Source organism: Epinephelus lanceolatus, chromosome 7 (assembly GCF_041903045.1).
Source record: "Epinephelus lanceolatus isolate andai-2023 chromosome 7, ASM4190304v1, whole genome shotgun sequence".
Lineage (NCBI taxonomy): Eukaryota > Metazoa > Chordata > Actinopteri > Perciformes > Serranidae > Epinephelus > Epinephelus lanceolatus.
Genome location: NC_135740.1, coordinates 33,092,780 through 33,110,840, shown reverse-complemented (window position 1 = coordinate 33,110,840; position 18,061 = coordinate 33,092,780). Strand labels below are relative to the sequence as shown.

The following is an 18,061-nucleotide window of genomic DNA, read 5'->3' as shown; positions in this document are numbered from 1 at the left end:
CTCATTATCTCAATTACTAGATTAATTGTTTAATTTATAAAATGTAACAAAATATTTCTTAAAAAGTCACAATAGCTGCAACTGTCGTATTAAATTTCAGCCTCCTAGGGCTAAAAATGTGGCCTCCAAAGGGTGAGGAAATCTTTGTCGATTGACCAACCAAAAACCCAATCTTGTTGACCAAAAAACGGACTTTTTTTTCAATAATTGCAGAATCGTATTAACCACCCATATATTTATTTTTCATGAAAAAATACTTAAACCCATGCCCAACTGTGGACACCTCAGTGAAATGAATCAATCATCCAACTACTGAGCTTTTTGGCAACTGCAGACCAGAGTTCACCGTGCATGTGTTGCACCCCACTGATATGATGCAATATGATGCCATGACTTTCCTTCTTTTTACCCTCCTTGCCTGTCGGTCAGAGAGATGAATAAAAGACAAATACAGGGTGCCACCACCTGCTGGTGTGGAGGGTTATTTCCTCTCCTGCAGGCGCAGAACATATATGCTCATTGGCTGTCCGCTGTAGTCTTTGTGGTGTGTTCATGTGCAACTTCTTGGCAGAGACAGACTCAACGTGACGCGATGCAACAGTCGGCCTTGGTCTCCCCTTGTTCTTTGATGTCTGTGTCTGTGATGTTGGTGTGTCTGGGCCTACAGAGCAGCCGGGCGCAGCTAAAAATACCTGTTTTAGTTTTTGAGAATGTAAGGCAACATGTTCAAATGTACAGAAACATTTGAAATGGTTGAAAACCCAAAGACATTTAAGGCACTATCAAGGAAAATCAACAAATATTTTCGGGGTGCCACGGTAGATGACCATGTAAAATGTGTACCATTGAGGTCCAGTTCTTACTGCAGCAGCCCCCGAACTGAGTCGGGCCCAGGCCTTTTGCCACATGCCATCCCCCATATCTTTCCTACCCGTGCTTTCTATCGCTCACTATGAAAATAAAGAAGAAATGTAATTAAAAAAAATCTACAAAAGAAAACATTTAAGATGCTGGGACCTTTTAATTTTTGTTACCTTTGCTTAAAGAATGACTCAAACAATTAATTGGTTATTAATATTGATGCAGATGAATTTTCTGCCAAAGAACTTAATTGTTAATCAACTAGTTGTGAATCACGCACATGGTATTTGAGAGACTAAGGCATTAACTAATGTATTACACTCTCATTCAATACATGTCTGTTTCTTAAGACAAATACAATCCAGAAAAATCTGCTTTAACCAAGGCCTTATGGTGGCTGAGAAACATGCAGGCTCCTATTTAATAACAGGCAAAAAGGCACTAACCACTTCCCATTTCTACTCCTACTTTAGTCCAGCACCTGCACTCTTTACCCTCAGAGAACGGCAAAATTACAGGGGGAAAGAGGGGAAAGTGGTGTCAGCATGGTAGAATGAGGAGGAAAGAGCAAAGGAGTGCAGGACCTTGTTAAAAGCCCCTCAGTGACAGCCAAGGAAAGGCTGCAGCTCCGAGTCATTAAATGTGGCTGAGGTTGGGGTGAGTGACTCAAAAAAGGAGAGGACGAGAGGGTTTCAGAGGTGAGTGCGACAAAATGAGGAGAGGAGCAATGGTTTGAAATGGGAAATGAAGTAGAAGCCAGCTAAGGTAAAAACATGAGAAATGACGAGAATGAGACAGAAAAGCAAAAACTAGTACTTTCTATTTCAACCATCATTTTTAAAGGGAAAAATCCAATCTGACCATATTTTCCTTTCTGTTCCTGAGATATGACCTTAAATAATGACCAGAAGTGTGTTTTTGCAGAATATTATGATGTCACAATGATCTTGACCTTTTTATCCTACTAGATATTTGTGTGAAGTTTTGTCATAATTAGTATATGAATTTTTGAGTTATGGCGAAAAACAGGTGTGTTTGTGTGTGACGTCACACTGACCTTGACCTTTGACCCTTAACCACCAAATCTGAATCAGTTTATTCTTCAGTCCAAATGGACGATGGTGTCAAATTTAAAGAAATTCTTTTAAGGTGTTATTGAAATACTGCATTAAAGAGAATGAGAGAGCTGCAAGGTCACACTGACCTTGACCCCTTACCACTGAAATCCAATCAGTCTGTTATTGAATCTGAACAGTACACTCCTGAGTCCAATTCAATCTTTGTGCCAAACTAAAAAAAAATTCCCTCAAGGCACTCTTTAGATATCGCATTCACAAGAATAAGACAAGCAAGGTCACAGTGGCCCTGACCCTTGGCCTATGACCACCAAAATTGAGTCATTGAGTCCAAGTGAACATTTGTACCAAATCTGAAACATTCCTCAAGATGTTTTTGAGATTTTGTATTCAGAAAATGAGACAGACAAGGTCACAGTGACCTTGACCTTTGACCACCAAACTCTGATTAGTACATCCTGGAGTCCAAGTCAATCTTTGTGCCAAATTCAAATAAATTCCTTGAAGGCGTTCTTGAGATATCACGTTCACAAGAATGAGACAGACGATGTCACAGTGACCTTGACCTTTGACCACCAAAATCTGAACAGTACATCCCCAAGTCCAATCTAATCTCTGTGCCAAACTCAAAATTCCCTAAAGGTGTTCTTGAGCTATCATGTTCACAAGAAAAAGACCAACAAGGTCACAGTGACCCTGACCTTTGACCAAGTAATCAGGTCAAATTTGAAGACATTCCCTTAAGGTATTTCTGAGATATTGCATTCAAAAAAATAAAACTGACATGGACACACTGACCTTGACCTTTGGCCCTTGACCACCAAAATTTGAACAGTACATCCTTGAGTCCAAGTCGATCTTTGTGCCAAACTCTTCAAGGCATTCTTGAGATATTGCGTTAATGAGAATGAGACAGACAAGGTCTCAGTGACCCTGACCTTTGACCTATCACCACCAAAGTAATCAGTTGAGCGTTGAGTCGAAGTGGACATACCTAAAGAATGCCTCAAGGGAATTTCTTCAAATATGGATTTGAAGAAATTCCCTTGAGGCATTCTTTAGATATCGTGTTCACCAGGATGGGAGGACGGACAAACAACCTGAAAACATAATGCCTCCGGCCAAGGATTTGGCCAGCACAGAGGCATATAAGAAAACTGATGCTGCTTGTCAAGCCTGTGAGGATTGAAAGTATCAAAAACTGGGTTTGGTTTCATGAATAGTTTATAGTTTCTTATACCGCAATGTCCTCTGGAGGAGTCAAACAGGTGCTCCCATCACAGAAAGCAACATTCACATTACATGCATTGTATAGAAAAGATTTCAGAGTTTATGCTTGTGCTAAAATGTTCAGCCATTTAACTAAAATGATGGAAGCAAAAATCTTTTCTTTTTGTACCTTTTAATGCTCCAGAACCAGCAAACTCACAGGAGTTGTTGACCTCTGAAACATCAAAAAATATTTTACCTCATTGAGTCTTCAATCATTCAATCCTCGTCGAATTTTCAGTCACGGACACTGAGTCTGGCAAATAGCACAAATGAATAATTCAAGAGTTGAAGCAGCCTATCAGAGAAACTAACTCCTCTGGTGTTTGGAGGCCATCTCAGATAGTGGTATAAATCCAACAGTCGCCACACGCTTAATGAATAAGAACGTAGATAAAATAGCTCAACAGCCTTTACATTCGGAAATAAGCTTTCTGATTCTTTAAATCTCCAGGCACCACTCAAGGTTCAAGAAAATGTCCGGTTTGATTTCTATGCAGGAGAGCAGCACTGATACAATTCACAAAACATTCAGCTCTCAAAGCGTTTCCTCACACTTTGACATATTAAAAACATTCCCCAGACTCCAAATATATTCCTCTACCGACTTTTTTCCTGAGGTGTCACTCAGGAATTCAGTATTCATTTTCTATTTTGGTTTCAATGTGTCACTTAATGAACTTCAAATAACTTCTCAACTGCTGGTGTCCCACATTAATCCATTCCTCCTCATAAGACTTTATAAAGCCTAAAAATCCTTCCCACTCTGCCAAATTACTGGAGAAGAAGATGAGAAACGATCTGGGTGGAGAAAAGATGTAGTGTTACAGTTGGAAATTTTAATGGTATGAATTGCCTCAAACAAGATGTACTTTGAATTGACTTGCAACTCAGGTTCAGTGTTTCTACTTTGCGAGGCAATTTCCAATAAAAAGGTGAAGTAGTGTCTCTGCTCCCTCTTGCCGATGCTAAAAGCTCTGCTTTTAACAAGAGCCGCACAAAAAGAGACTGCTTTTAATCCGCAAAAACCCTGACAAAGATGGAGTCGTCCTCGCAAGCTTTTGAGCGTTTCAAAGTCGCCCTATCAAGGAGGGAAATCTAAAGCTGTGTGTCTGGGGAACAAAAACACTGGAGGGAGAGGACTCTCATTTGGCTTCAGTTCTCCTATGGCAGCCATGTTCCTCAGGCTGATGGATGAAGAGAGAAACTCATCTCATGACTAATTATTTATCTTCCCTCCAGAACTGTTGTGTCTGGGGGTTGGCAATAACACAACCCTCTGCTCTGACCAAGTAGTAAACAAACTAGAATGATGGAGGTGAGTGAGTCTCCTCTTTCTCCCTCACAACGCTGTAGAGCATGGCTGCCATACATACAGCCCACAGACAAAATCTGGCAGGTTATATTTCTACCCTCCTGGTTGTGTGCATTTTTAAATAACTTCTGTCAGATGAAGAGTGATGTTATTCTGATGATGAATTTTAATGTGTGAGATCTACTGCTCTTGGATTGGGCATCACTGTTGCTAATTAGGTCTGTCACTCAAAAATTTAAGAACTAACACATAATCCGTTGAAATGCACGATTTTTCCATCTCTGCTGATGAAATGCTTCCACACATGACAGCTGTATTGCTAATAGTTAAATATTAACTGATACTTTTTATGAGCAGCTGGTAAAAAACTGAAGTATAACCACAACAAATTATAAAACGTAATTTCTGTGGAGGGTAGTCAAGTTCTTTCAGAACAAACTGGGAAAACCAGTTCTTAATGCACGTCACCTTGTGGACAGAGGGTGTTGTTATGTTGAAACAGTAAAGGGTCTGCTGAAAACTGTTGCCATAAGGTTGAAAGCACGTCAAGTCTTAAAACTGGAATCATTTCCTCCCTCTGGCAGTGAGAGTAATTCAATACAAATACTGCGGCTTGGTCAATTGATCTACATGTCAAACTATGATGCTTCAGGTACCCTTCCAGCGTCATTTTTGGACACAATTCACACTCATTACATGCATCATGTCTTTTCAAAATAAACCTCTGTTTTCACAGGAAATGTACAGTTTTCACTCGTTAAATGCTTGCAGTCTCTTTTCAAAATAAACTGAGAACGTGGGGTAAAAACTTCCTTCGGTTTAGGCAAAAAAAGTATGTGGTTAGGTTAAACAAGTGCGTTTCTTACAAACATATTGTGATGCCACGTGACATAAGTCACTTAGGTCACGTGTCATAAGTCATAAGCGTACACAGGCTACCAGCACACTGCACTGTATTAAATCAATTCCACTGACTTTTGATTTTACACGGTACAATGAACAGCAGTCTCTGAGTGAAAGTCCAGAGTATGTTTGATCCACTCAGACTGTCAGAAAATAGTTTACTGGGCACAGGGAAACGGAGATCTGTGTGGGTACATGAGACCCTAAAAAAAGAGGGTGGATTACAGGGAGTACCACCAGTTGGTCCAGGAGCTTTGCCTCCATTATGGTCATTTCTAGGCATACTTTAGGATGACCCGGGAGCAGTTTGACAACCTGCTGTCTATCATTGTCTTCCATTGTATATCAACTGTAAACTTGTTGTCATGACCACCACTGAAGGCCCACCTCTCAAATCATCCAATTGAACAATGGGGAAAAAAGCTTAGATGATGCGGCGTACTTTTCCGCTCTTAGTTTAAGTTTTTTCAACTCGAGTTCAGAGCACTCCGGCAAAAACGGCAGGCACTTCGACTGCAGAAACGCGAGGTGCATCACAACACAAAAAATGCAAGCAAAAAGCTTCATTCTCATAAAAAAACAATTATAAAAAGCCACCTCCAGCTGCTAAAACGCTTTCTGTGTGATCGGGGCAAGCATCGGTATTTGAAGAGTTGCTTCAACTACGTATACTCTTTGCTGCTGCTCTGACACGTGGCCTCTCCCCACTTCCTGCTGCCCTCAGCTCTGGCTTGTTGAAGTAAAACTCATCACTCCTGGTGCACCAGCACAGAAAAAGTTGGCACAGACACCACAATTCTGGTATACTGTAAAATACAGAGAGCTTTACCTGGGGGTGATAGGCTTATTCAGCACTGTGTGAACTCATCTGGAAAGGTCTTTGATATAATCAATGTTCATTTATATGTAAAAGTCCTGTACCCCAGCTTTAACTATAAATCCACCAGTCGATAGACAAAAAATAATCTGGAACCATTTTAATTATTAATATACGGTTGAAGTCATTTTTCAAGCAAACTGTCAAACTCTCTGGTTCCTGCTTCTTAAATGTGAGAATTTTCTGTTTCTCCTTAACTTACACAGCAGTAAACTGAATACCTTTGGTTTTTGGAATGTTTTAGGCTGAATGTCATGATACAAGACTAGCTGCATGTGCTTTGAAAGAGTTATTGATTGCTTTAATCATTCCTGCTGTCCTACTGGCTGTGTGGCTATACTTTTGATGCCCAACTGCACTGTAAGAGATGGAAGACAAAAATCTACAGTCTTTCTTCTGTCATGCAAAACGCCACTGTGAATTTAGACATTTTCTAAAGTTAAAGACATTAAGTGCAAAGTCCCCACCTTGTGTTTCCACCAACAGCGTTTCCTTGCTGATCTATGGTGGAAGGATATGCCTGGCAGTTGAATGCAAGAAAACACTGACAATTATCGGACACATGATTTCCTGTATGTAGAGATACCTACACAACTTTGCTGACTGCTGAGTACCAGCTTCAACAAAATTTCTGATTGCAATTTTGCATAGGATAAGGACCTAATACAGCAGAGACCCTCTTCAAAATTATCGCTTTCAAAAGCAGAATGGAAAGGAATCAATTAATCTTTTGAATGAACATACGGCATGTGAGTCTTGTATCAAAATATACTTGAGGTCAATTTTCCTTAAAGGTTCCCTGTGGAGTATTAAAACCTGCGCAGCTGTTTTTTATGAGTGGGTCCTTGCTTTGTTTATCTCATGCACATACATGAGGATGCTCATGCATGAGGGTGCTCATGCATGCACACAGATGACGCAATGCACGGTCCTATCGCTGGTTTCATTCCATTCCACAGATTAACAGTTTGTAGTAACACGCAAAGATATGTAGCAATGTGCCAGCAAAGGTAAAGAAAAAGAAATCAACTGGCAAGTAAACATGAATGTAAACAATAGTGGATTTTCAGGGACAGCTCAGATCCTTTGAAGTGTGGATGTAGGCTATGAGGTACTTACCCATAGTCGGTGTATTACATACTGTAGATGTTGGTCAGCAGGCTTCCAGTTTGAAGATGAAGACAGGGGTATCGCCAAATAAGCTAAGCAATGTACTGCTGTGGAGGTGGGGCAGCAGCAAAATGTATTTTAGCCACCTAAAATATATCCACTGTTTTTTCTTACTGTCAGACAGCGATTTCCAACAGCGAACCAAAGCTGTTACATTGTTCTCTTCAAAACCAGACTACATTGAAAAAACAGTAATTTTAGCTCACTGAACACAGGAGCTGCTGGTCTACTGCTGCTTCCATCAGTTAGTTAGTTTGTGTTATTGTGTAACTTTGGCGTTTGAAAGGGTTAGTTCAGATTCACCAAAGTCACACAATAACACAATCAGACTAACCGATCAAGGCAGCAGTAGACCAGAAATTACGGCTTTTGTCAATGGAGTTTGGTGGTTTTGAGGGGGGTTGCAGAGGTGGGTTTTGAGACGGGATTTGAAGGATGTTATGCTGTTGGACTGTCCAATGTGTGGATGTAGGGATTTCCGGAGCCTGGGGGCAGTGCAGCTGAAAGCCCTGGCACCCATCATGCTGAGATGTGAGATGTGAATGGTTAAGAGACCAGCAGAGGAAGAGTGGAGGGAGCAGGAGGGGGTGTACTCCTGGAGGAGGTCAGAGAGATAGGTGGGGGCTAGGTTGTGGAGGGCTCTGTAATCAATCTGGTACTGAACAGGGAGCCAGTATAGTTGGATGAGAATGGGGGTGATGTGGTGAGATGATCTGGTGCGGGTGATGATCTGGGCAGCAGAGTCTGTTAATGAGTTTTGGTGGGAGGCCGGAGAGTACTGCATGTGTGGAACAATACCTCACTGCTGGACTGGGACGGTGATGGGTGGAGTCTGGAAATGTTGCTGAGTGGAAGTTCGCCAGAAACTGTTTTGTTGCTGACCCCTCCGCAGCGGTACATCGGTCAGCTTCCGTGGCTGTGCCCCTGTCTGCTTCTCCAAATGGTGGGAGATTGGGTACAGTACAGTAATACACTATCTCTGGATAAGTACCTCATAGAACCAGAGATAGTGTATTACTGTACTGTACAGTACAGTACAGTAATACACTATCTCCGGATAAGTACCTCATAGAACCAGAGATAGTGTATTACTGTACTGTACTGTACAGTAATACACTATCTCTGGATAAGTACCTCATAGAACCAGACTTCGAAAGACCCCAACTGTCCCTTTAAAATACATTAAAAATCAAACTACAAATATTTAATGAGGAAGAAAAAGCACTCCACATGTTTGATAGACCTCAGTGATTTTTAGTGATTCACACTTAATGTGAACACAACTTTTGTTTGTTTACTATAAAACTGCACAGGGCACCATTAGTCAAGGAGAACTTCAGTATAAAGACAAGGTGTCCACATACTTTTGGCAATGTAGTTTATAATAATGATATTAATAACAATGATTTTGTTTTGTGGACGATGTTATTTTGTGACAAAGTACCACCACAGTGTGTCTCATGGGCTACAGGATGTGCTATAAACACCAGGCTTTACTGCAGCATTACACTCAGTTTAAAACCGAGCAGACACCTAGCAGGAGGCATTCAATTCTAATAGAGGGAGGTCTGTGTCCTCTAGCACTTTGAGCTCCTTTAATCTCTTATTCATGTATTCAAGGTGAGAGGAGAGAGGAGCGGCTACAAGTGAGAGCCGAATGGGTCACAGAACAGAGATGAAGAGGGGGGAGAAAGCTCTGGTTGAAAGACGGGAGAGGAGAGAAGAAAAAACGAGATGGGAGGGGAAAAGCCCCGACATCCCTCTCATCCCTCCATGAACCTATCAGTGGATCCTGCGGAGGAGAAGAAAGGCTCTGGTCCTGGAGCTCCACACAGACCAGGATCAAAGGGAATCCCCATCTGATCCAAATGTCGTTTGAATGTTTTATGGTAGCCAAGACATTGAGGTGAGGCGCGGATAAGATATGGCTCAAGAGAGCTCTGATCAGAGGTGGCCTGTCATTTTCAGACGAGAACGTTACACTGAGGAGCTTCGTTCTTTTTTTCCTGAGTGCATGAATTGTATACATATATAATTCAAAATACTGAGCAAATATATATCTTAGTGTGGAAAGATTGGATTTTCAAAGTCCCTTTCCCTTTACATTATGTCTTGATATTGTCAGTCAGTGAATTCATTAGCAGCTGGTGAGGCTGCAGCAGCTCTACACATTTACACAGTAAAGACTCCAGCAAATACAAGACTGTTGAATAATGGAGCTGAGATATGATGCATACAGCATACGCCCCCGTACACATATTTGAACAGACACATATCCAGTGTAACTGACAAACCAAACTGCATGGGGGCTAATTAATTTGTGTCACTGAAAGGTTAAGTGTAATGTATCACTCACATCTTTTTTTAATTTTATCAACCATAACCGTCATTTTCATATGCTCACGCCTACATCCTTGCAAAGCGCAGTGTGTGGATAAACCCATATGCAGCGATGGAGATACATTCAATCATACGTGAATGTTGCTAATGCACGGAAACCTCTCCGCAAACCTACATGGATTATACAGCGACAAAGCCCTTCAAGGGTGCAGGGAAGCTATTGTGCTCAAAGCCTTGTTTCCTCGGAGGAGAGTGCACAGGACGAGGGTATTTACAGTTTATTATGCAGATGCCATCGCTAAGCACTCTCATGTAATGCAAATGCACACACACATGCGTGCTCGCAAACCCATTTAGAATTTAGCATGTTGTGCTGTCTTGGAGCTTTCATTTCATTTGTGCGTAATACTGCACATCAAAGGGATTTCTGAAGCACCAACATTGTGAATACATCAACAAGCAAGTAACTGAGTGCAAAGAAATATATAAATAATGCACACCTGAAAGAAAGGAAGATATCACTGTACATATGGACGTATGAGAGCCTTTGAAGTCAAGTTTGGGGACACATTTCATATCTCTTACCAAGCTTTAGTGGGTCAGGAAGACAAAAAAAAACACTGGGTCATGAGTGAGCTGCAGCCTGTAATGGGTTAACTTCCTCTCCAGTTAGATGAGGAAATGGGAGGGCACTGTGATGTCACTGCTGAAAGAGAAACTAAAAGGAGCAAGAGACGCATGCTTTTACTCCCGTTACAGATCTGAAAGAGTTAGAAAAACCTGCACACACCAGGTAAAGTTGTCATTTCTCATGATTGCAGTTTCTATTGTTAACTAGTTTATTTCAGTGATATAAAAAGCAGACAGCAGTAACTTAAATGCTTTAATTCTGTCATTATTTCACATGATATTTTCCAGACATGGCTGCTGCTGCTGCTTGTAGTCTAATGGCTGAGGAGAATTTTCTGTGTTCCATCTGTCTGGATGTGTTCAATAAACCGGCTTCAATTCCCTGTGGGCACAACTTCTGTCTGGACTGCATCACAGAACACTGGGGCAATAACGCCACTGTATTTCGGTGTCCAATATGTAACGAGAATTTCCTCAGTAGGCCTATGCTTCGGGTTAACACTTTCATTGCTGAGATTGCTGCAAAGTTCAAGGCAGCTGTTCAAGACAAATCTTGCGGTACCCCCGAGGAAGAAGGAAATGGAGAGGTGCTCTGTGACATGTGCACAGGGGCCAAACTCCCAGCCGTCAAGTCCTGCTTAGTGTGTTTCTCCTCTTATTGTGATGCACACCTGGAGCGTCATCGGAGAATTCCAGCCATGACGAAACACAAGCTCATCCACCCGGCTGACAACCTGGAGAGCAGGATGTGCGAGAAGCATCACGAGTCTTTTGAGTCATTTTGCAGGGTGGATCAAATGCTTCTATGCGAGTCCTGTGAAAGACGTGAACATAAAAGCCATAAAACGGTGAGTTTGGATGAGGAGGCTCAATTGAGGAAGACCCAGCTGGGAATGGAGAAGAAACGCACAGATGAGATGATCCAGGTGCGTCAGCAGAAAATTCATGACATTCAACTCTCAGTGGAGGCCAGCAGAAAGAATGCAGCAACGGTGCAGTTGTACAACGCGCATGTGATGACTGCTGTGGTGGACTACATCAGGAGAAGCCAAGCTGAGCTCACAGAGGTGATTGAGATGAAGCAAAAAAAAATTGAGAGAGACACAAAAGGCTTTGTTGAAGAACTGGAGGGAGAAATTGTGCAAATAAAACAGAAAAGAGCGCAGCTTAATCAGGTGTCACTCAGCAACGATGCCTTCACGTTCCTCGAGAGTTTCCTGGCTCTGACAATCACTCCGCCCCAGGTTAAGGACTGGTCTAATGTGACCTTTAACAGTGACGAGTTCACTGTGCAGGAAGCTTTGGCCACATTGGAGACAACAGTGCGGAAAGAAATAAGGTCGCTGTGTGATCCTGACTTGAAAGAAATGCAGCAACATGCAGTGGATGTGACTCTGGATCCTGACACAGCAAACCCTCAGCTCAGTGTTTCTCCGGATGGGAAACAAGTCACGCACGAGGACAGGAAGAGGAATCCCCCAAACACGCCTGAGAGGTTTGAAAATGTCCTTAACGTCCTCGCGAAGGAGGGTTTCTCCTGTGGAAAGTTCTACTATGAGGTCCAGGTTAAAGACAAAACAAGCTGGGATTTGGGAGTCGCAAACCAGTCCATCAACAGAAAGGGCGATATAAGACTGAGCCCCAAGAATGGATACTGGACTATTTGGCTGAGAAAAGGAAATGAGCTTACAGCCAATGCCGGCCCTGCCATTAACCTCTATGTGCGGGAGATGCCTCAAAAGATCGGGGTGTTTGTTGATTATGAGGCAGGTCAAGTGTCCTTCTATGACGTGGACACCAGGGCTTGCATCTTCTCCTTCACTGGATGCACCTTCACCGAGAAGGTCTTTCCGTTCTTCAGCCCCTGTGCCAACGACGGCGGCAAAAATTCAGCCCCCTTGATCGTCACTCCTGTCAAACACAACAGCTGAGTTCCTGTTTTGTTTTTCTGTGTCTCTCAAAGAAAAGGAGACAGGGCGAGGGCGAGGGACTTGGAGAGAGATCACAATGGTGGAGCACTGAAAGGTGTTTATCTGTGAAACTCCAGCGTGTCATTCTGTTACTCCCATCCATCAGTGTCAGCGCCGTGTGTCACTCTGTGTCGCCTGTCACACAGACGGCTGTAGATCTCCAACTGAATCCACGTACAGCCATCAGGACATTCACCACACACACACTCACACACACATGCACAGAGTGACACAGTCATACATCTCCCTGGGTTACAAAAAGAAATCTTTATGACTTGGCCATTAATTTTGATACTCCAAAGCTGCTCCTGCCTGCCAACATACCAAAGATGGGTGACATTTACAAATATTTTATTGCACTTGTTTAGCGCTGCTTGGAGTGCCACACATAAAGACTGTTTACTTATGATATGATGAATGGTACCTTTAACTGGTTGAATTATCATTGTGTTTAAAAAAAATAGACCTTTATGGGATACAGACAGCATATCCCAAGGTGACCCCCACTACAACACCAGCAATGGAAAATAAATCAGCACTTTCTCTTTCCTATTAAAACCATTCAGAAAATATTAAAAGAAATCAAGGACTCCTATTAATCCGTTCTTTTAATGTGGCTCTAGATGACAATTACTTTTCTGCGCCAATTAATGTTATTGAGTTAAATGTGTAGTTATTGAATGGATCCGTCACAACACTGGAGCCTGACTGGTACATAATGCCATGTCCTCTAATTAAAATCAGCCAGACCTGCTTTCCAAGTTCAAATGCAGCAAATCAGTGTGATTATGAGAGCTTTAACCAACTGTTTATTGAGCAAAGCCAGTTAAAGTCTGTTTGTTTGTCAGTGGGTAGCATTTAATTCTGTTTCTGTTTTTAGAGTTGTGTGTATGAGAACGACAGCACCAGTTGTGTCAGCAAGTGCCTCCGCAGTGCCAAAGCAATTTAACTATGATTGTTCATACACCTTAAAGAGTAACTAAAACTCAGGTTTTGGTTCAGTTTTGGTTGAAATGCCTCTACCCTGGAAATTGTATAAATGTCTCTAAACCGTGGGGGCTAAGACACAACCAGTCACAACTTCCTGCAGTGAGCGCAGCTACACTGAGAATATGTTTCACACAATTTAAGATGTTTATTTTATTTTCCAAATGTAATAGGATAGTTTAGGGAGTTGTTCGGTTTGTAATGTGTACCGAACCAAAGCCTCGTACCCAATGGTTCGATACAAATGTGTGTATTGTTACACCCTTGTATTGTTACCCTTATACATTGGTTTTCAGCTGAAAAAGTGATTTGGGGGTTAAGTTACTCTTTAATCATGTGTTTATTACTATAACCAAGACAACTAAGGTCTCCTAACCAAGCTTTGCCAAGTTATTTTGGGCCTAAACCTTACTAAACCTTAATTTAACACTGATCTGTAATAGTTTCAGAGTCACTTGTGTGTGTATGATTTGTCGTATGTGTGAAGTCACCACGGTTTTGATTTTCACAGACGAATTACGATGTCCCGATAGAGGACACAATGTCATTTTATGTGCAAGTCTTGTTTTTCTGTTTTGTTTTGCTTTTATTTTTGTCATGATGCTAGTCTCTTGAGCATGTGTCTCTTAAATGAGGTTGTTATAATCTCATCTACACATAAAGTAGCTGAAGAGCTTTCGGGGGCAGATTAGAGGCGGTCAGATTGGCCCGCTGAATGTTGCACTATTAGGATGCCAGAGCTGAGAGACCCCACACTGGGAAAATGAGTGTGTGGAGTTCTTGGATAAAAACCTGGTATTGCATCTCAATAATGTCTAAAAACAACAAACACCAGTTTCCCTTCAATGATTGTGCATTTAGTAATAAGTAAGGGAGGTAAATAACAATGTCAAATCAAAGCGGACCATGTAATCTGGTTGGGGGTTCACAAAAAATAGAGTTTAAGGTTGTTGACGTCATGTAAGGAAAACGGCCAAAAGTAGGGGTTCCATCTCCGCACTAACGTTTTGCTGCTGTTCTCTTTCATATATCAATGGGAGTTCTATATATTTGACTTTTGGACTGTTGGTTGAACAAGTGATTTGTGAAGATGTCACTTTGATTGTCTGGTCTTTTGAATACGTACAAATCATTCACCACATTATTTGATTTGAAAATGCAGCCCTGGTCTGTATCCTGTATGGTAACTGTGTTGGATTTACTTGAAAATATCTGGTGTTTACTATGTGATTTTTGACTGAAATGCAGTGACAGTAAAAATAATAAAGCTTATTTAGGAAGTGACAAACAGTAATCTCCTTGATTTATTCATCTGGACCGCACACTTGATAAACATCCACAACAATCTAACAAATCCTGCCAATAGAAAAAGACACTGAATGCTGAATTACTTCAATATGCAATTAAAGTGCATCTGTCACTTTGAGGAACATAAACACAAATTACAGACTCTCTTGACAGCCTGAGATTCCCATAACATACACTTAGCAATTTTGTAGCCACCACTCACAAAATAGTCCATTATGTTTCCTCCCCAGCGTGGTTTGAAAAATAATGTTAATTCTGCCTTTTCACAAACAGGGGAATGAGCTTTTAATGATTTGAAGCTTATAAGTGCAAAACATATCTCAGGTAAAAACAGGCTATCTGCAGAATGGGAATAGAATATGGCGGGTGTTTATGAATAGACGGTTTGTGTTTACGTCATGTACGGCAGCTTTGTGTTGCTGTTAATGGTCAGTGATGGAAAAGTTGTTTTGACCTTTTACTTTATTAAAAGTAGAAATACTACCATGTGAAAATGTAAAAAAAAAGAGCATCCACAATTTACAGAAGTATATTTACAGTACTAAACGAACTCAGGCAGAAATGGATCATCTCAGAGTATAAAGTACAGTGTAGTTGATAGTAATTTCATCTCCACCAGCTACACCCTAAAAAGGCTGTTCACACAATAATCCATCTGTAGGGGTCCTACACTGTTTCCATTTCAAATTTCCAAACTTTTCCAGACTCAAATTTTCAGACTTGTCAGTATATTTTTTTTGACCATATTTGATATCTGATTACAAATAGCCAGGCTCGGAAAACTTGCATTTACCCACTGTGGCGGCTCAGTCCCCACTTCTACGCAGAAACGTTCCACTGTCAAATATCTCAAACCGACGACGAACTGATGCTACCTGTACTCATATTATTTTACATAATCATATATTGCATAAATAGTATACTATTATTGTTGTTCTCTCCATATTTTTTAGTCTGTTTTATAAATGATAACCAAAAAATCAATTTCAAAAAGTTAATTTAACTTTCACAGCATCTGCACAGCCTTGTCTATTCACTGTGTCCATGGAAACAATGATGAACGCAGCCATAAAAGGTTTCTTAATCTAGAGAAATTAGTCAGTACTTTTCTAATAACTACATCACCGCATAGCTTAGGCCTACAAATGTTCAGTAGGAGTTTGCGTCTAGTCCATAAACTGGATAAATAATTAATGTGGCTACCGTGATATCACCCATTGGTTTGTGTACTCCCGTTTTGGACTCTTGAGTTTGCCATATTGGCCATTACCATCTTGGTTTTTGGAGCCAGAAGTGACCGTATTTGGGCGAGAGGCTGGCGCTGTAGAGGAGTGAGGGGTGGATCTGACTGAGAAGCCAAAGACACTATCGGCAGACAGCCTGACACTCAAAGTGGCTCGCCCTTAGTGATGCATCACTTCCGTGTTAGCTCCATTTTTCAGGCTCGGAGGATGCTGCTTGGTTCAGTCACACACCATACTTCTTGCCTTATATTCAACAACATCAAGCTTATCTGTTACACAGTCTCACACAGTGGTAAACATTTTAGCTGTGCTGGCTGTCTGTTCCAAATGCTACAGTATGAAAAATAGGCTGCTTGTATGATCAATTTATTTTTTAGAAAAGTAGGGGTAATAGTCTGGAGACACAAATACTATTTCATATTTACTTTTTTCATATTTAACCAGACCTGGAAGCTATTAAAATCAAATGCTAAACTTTTCCATATTTCATAGGAACACTGTGGTGGTGTGGTGTTAAAGTATCAAGTAGCATTAGATTGAAAAACTCAAGTATAAGTACCATAAAACTGGACAATTGTAACTGCAACACTTCTTGAGTAAATACTTACAGGAGTTAACTTTCACCACTAATAAATCAGTCAGACCAGAAGTTGTTCTTCCAGCAATAATCCATGTTTACTTTACCTTAATATTGTTGACCAGTGACCAAGCAGCTATAAAGACACCTACCTTTATTTACAGTTCACTCAGCCTTCCTCAAAATCGTTATTATGGTGGCTCTTAGAAAGGCTAATGCTAGAAACACACTTTTTTTAACATTTTTTCTTCTTTAGAACACATGTCTGAAAGTATAATTTTGCTGCTTAATCATCCCAGGCTGAATTATCTGCAGTAACAGCCTCAGTTGTGGTTTCAACATAGTAGCTCTACTGTATTTCAAATGTGCTCCAGTCGAACACTGTCATAGAAACAGGCTCATTATAAAAGAGGCTTCTCAACAAAGACAGCAGTCTGAGGCTTCTGTCAAGCAAGAGTTTCAAATTAAAAGCACAGTCCTGGAGAGTGCACTGTATTGCTTCTGGTGCAATAAGACAGGTGTTGATTTGCGAAGCTAACCAAGAGCACATCGCATGTAACTGCTATTGATCCAGTCAATGGGTGAACTCATGCTCCTCCAACACACCAGCAGCTGTGTAACCGCTCACTTTCTTTTGTTAAATCACAACAGAACTGCAAAGAGAAGACCATCGTGGACTGCTGTGAAATGCTGATACCAATGAAAAAATGGATAATTCAAGCAGTTTGTACAGGGACCCTGAGGCAGTCTTTGTTATGCACTGTGAAAAGAGGGAAAAGTGCAAGAGTGAATAATGGAAAGTGTTGTATCTAACTTCTCTATAGATGAACCATCTATGGAATTTGAGACTGAAAAGATGATAATGTGTTACACTACCTTCATTACACATTTGAAAAATATTTTCTTACTCAGTACTATAAATTTAATAACAATTGGTGTTACATGGTTGGGATATCAACCTACTGACCCTTCCTAAGTCCTGCACCTTTTCGCTCTGTACTCCAATAAGAGTTGCACAAGGTTGGAACAGAGCAGGACTTTGGTCAACTGTCCCTTTTCCAGTTAAACATAGATATGCTATGAGCCAAGCTTGTCTGTGTTGTAAAAGAAAACCAAAATTTGAAGATGGTTAAAAGATGTGGCCGGGTACTGTCACAAACTTTCTGTACACATTATATTGTATATAGTCACAAGTTAGCTAGTGTTAGCAAAATGCTAGCAAACTAGGTAGCTAACAGATAGCTGCATCAAGAGAAGTTCGCCTGAAGCGAGATCACCAAAGTCAGCCAGGTTTGCTTCCTCCTTAGTTCTGTGGTAACGTTATCTGGAGAAGGACAGATAGGTTGCTGTTATATTTTTGACATGACATGACTTATTATGAGCCAGATCCAGGCTAACGTTTCTCTGTTTATATTACCTCTATAAGGCTGCATAAAAAGGGACCAACGTTAGGTCAGCACCATGGTCTGGAGTCAGAATAAATACAAACTACTTTCATGATCTGAGCAATGTTGACTGAGAGTCTTATCATCCT

The 18,061-nt window shown here is 41.0% G+C and overlaps 2 protein-coding genes across 2 annotated transcripts in view; one reads left to right on the top strand and one right to left on the bottom strand.

The window, feature by feature from the left end:
• The window catches only part of LOC117261436 (ecto-NOX disulfide-thiol exchanger 2-like), a 276,266-nt gene that overhangs the window by 176,106 nt on the left and 82,099 nt on the right, over positions 1–18,061 (bottom strand). The gene's annotated exons all lie outside the window — the stretch shown is intronic.
• On the top strand, positions 10,523–14,692 carry LOC117261437 (E3 ubiquitin-protein ligase TRIM21-like). The gene is made up of 2 exons (XM_033633839.2): positions 10,523–10,604; positions 10,730–14,692. Exon 2 carries the CDS (start codon positions 10,732–10,734, stop codon positions 12,370–12,372), a length of 1,641 nt encoding a protein of 546 aa, XP_033489730.1. The 5' UTR covers positions 10,523–10,604; positions 10,730–10,731; the 3' UTR covers positions 12,373–14,692.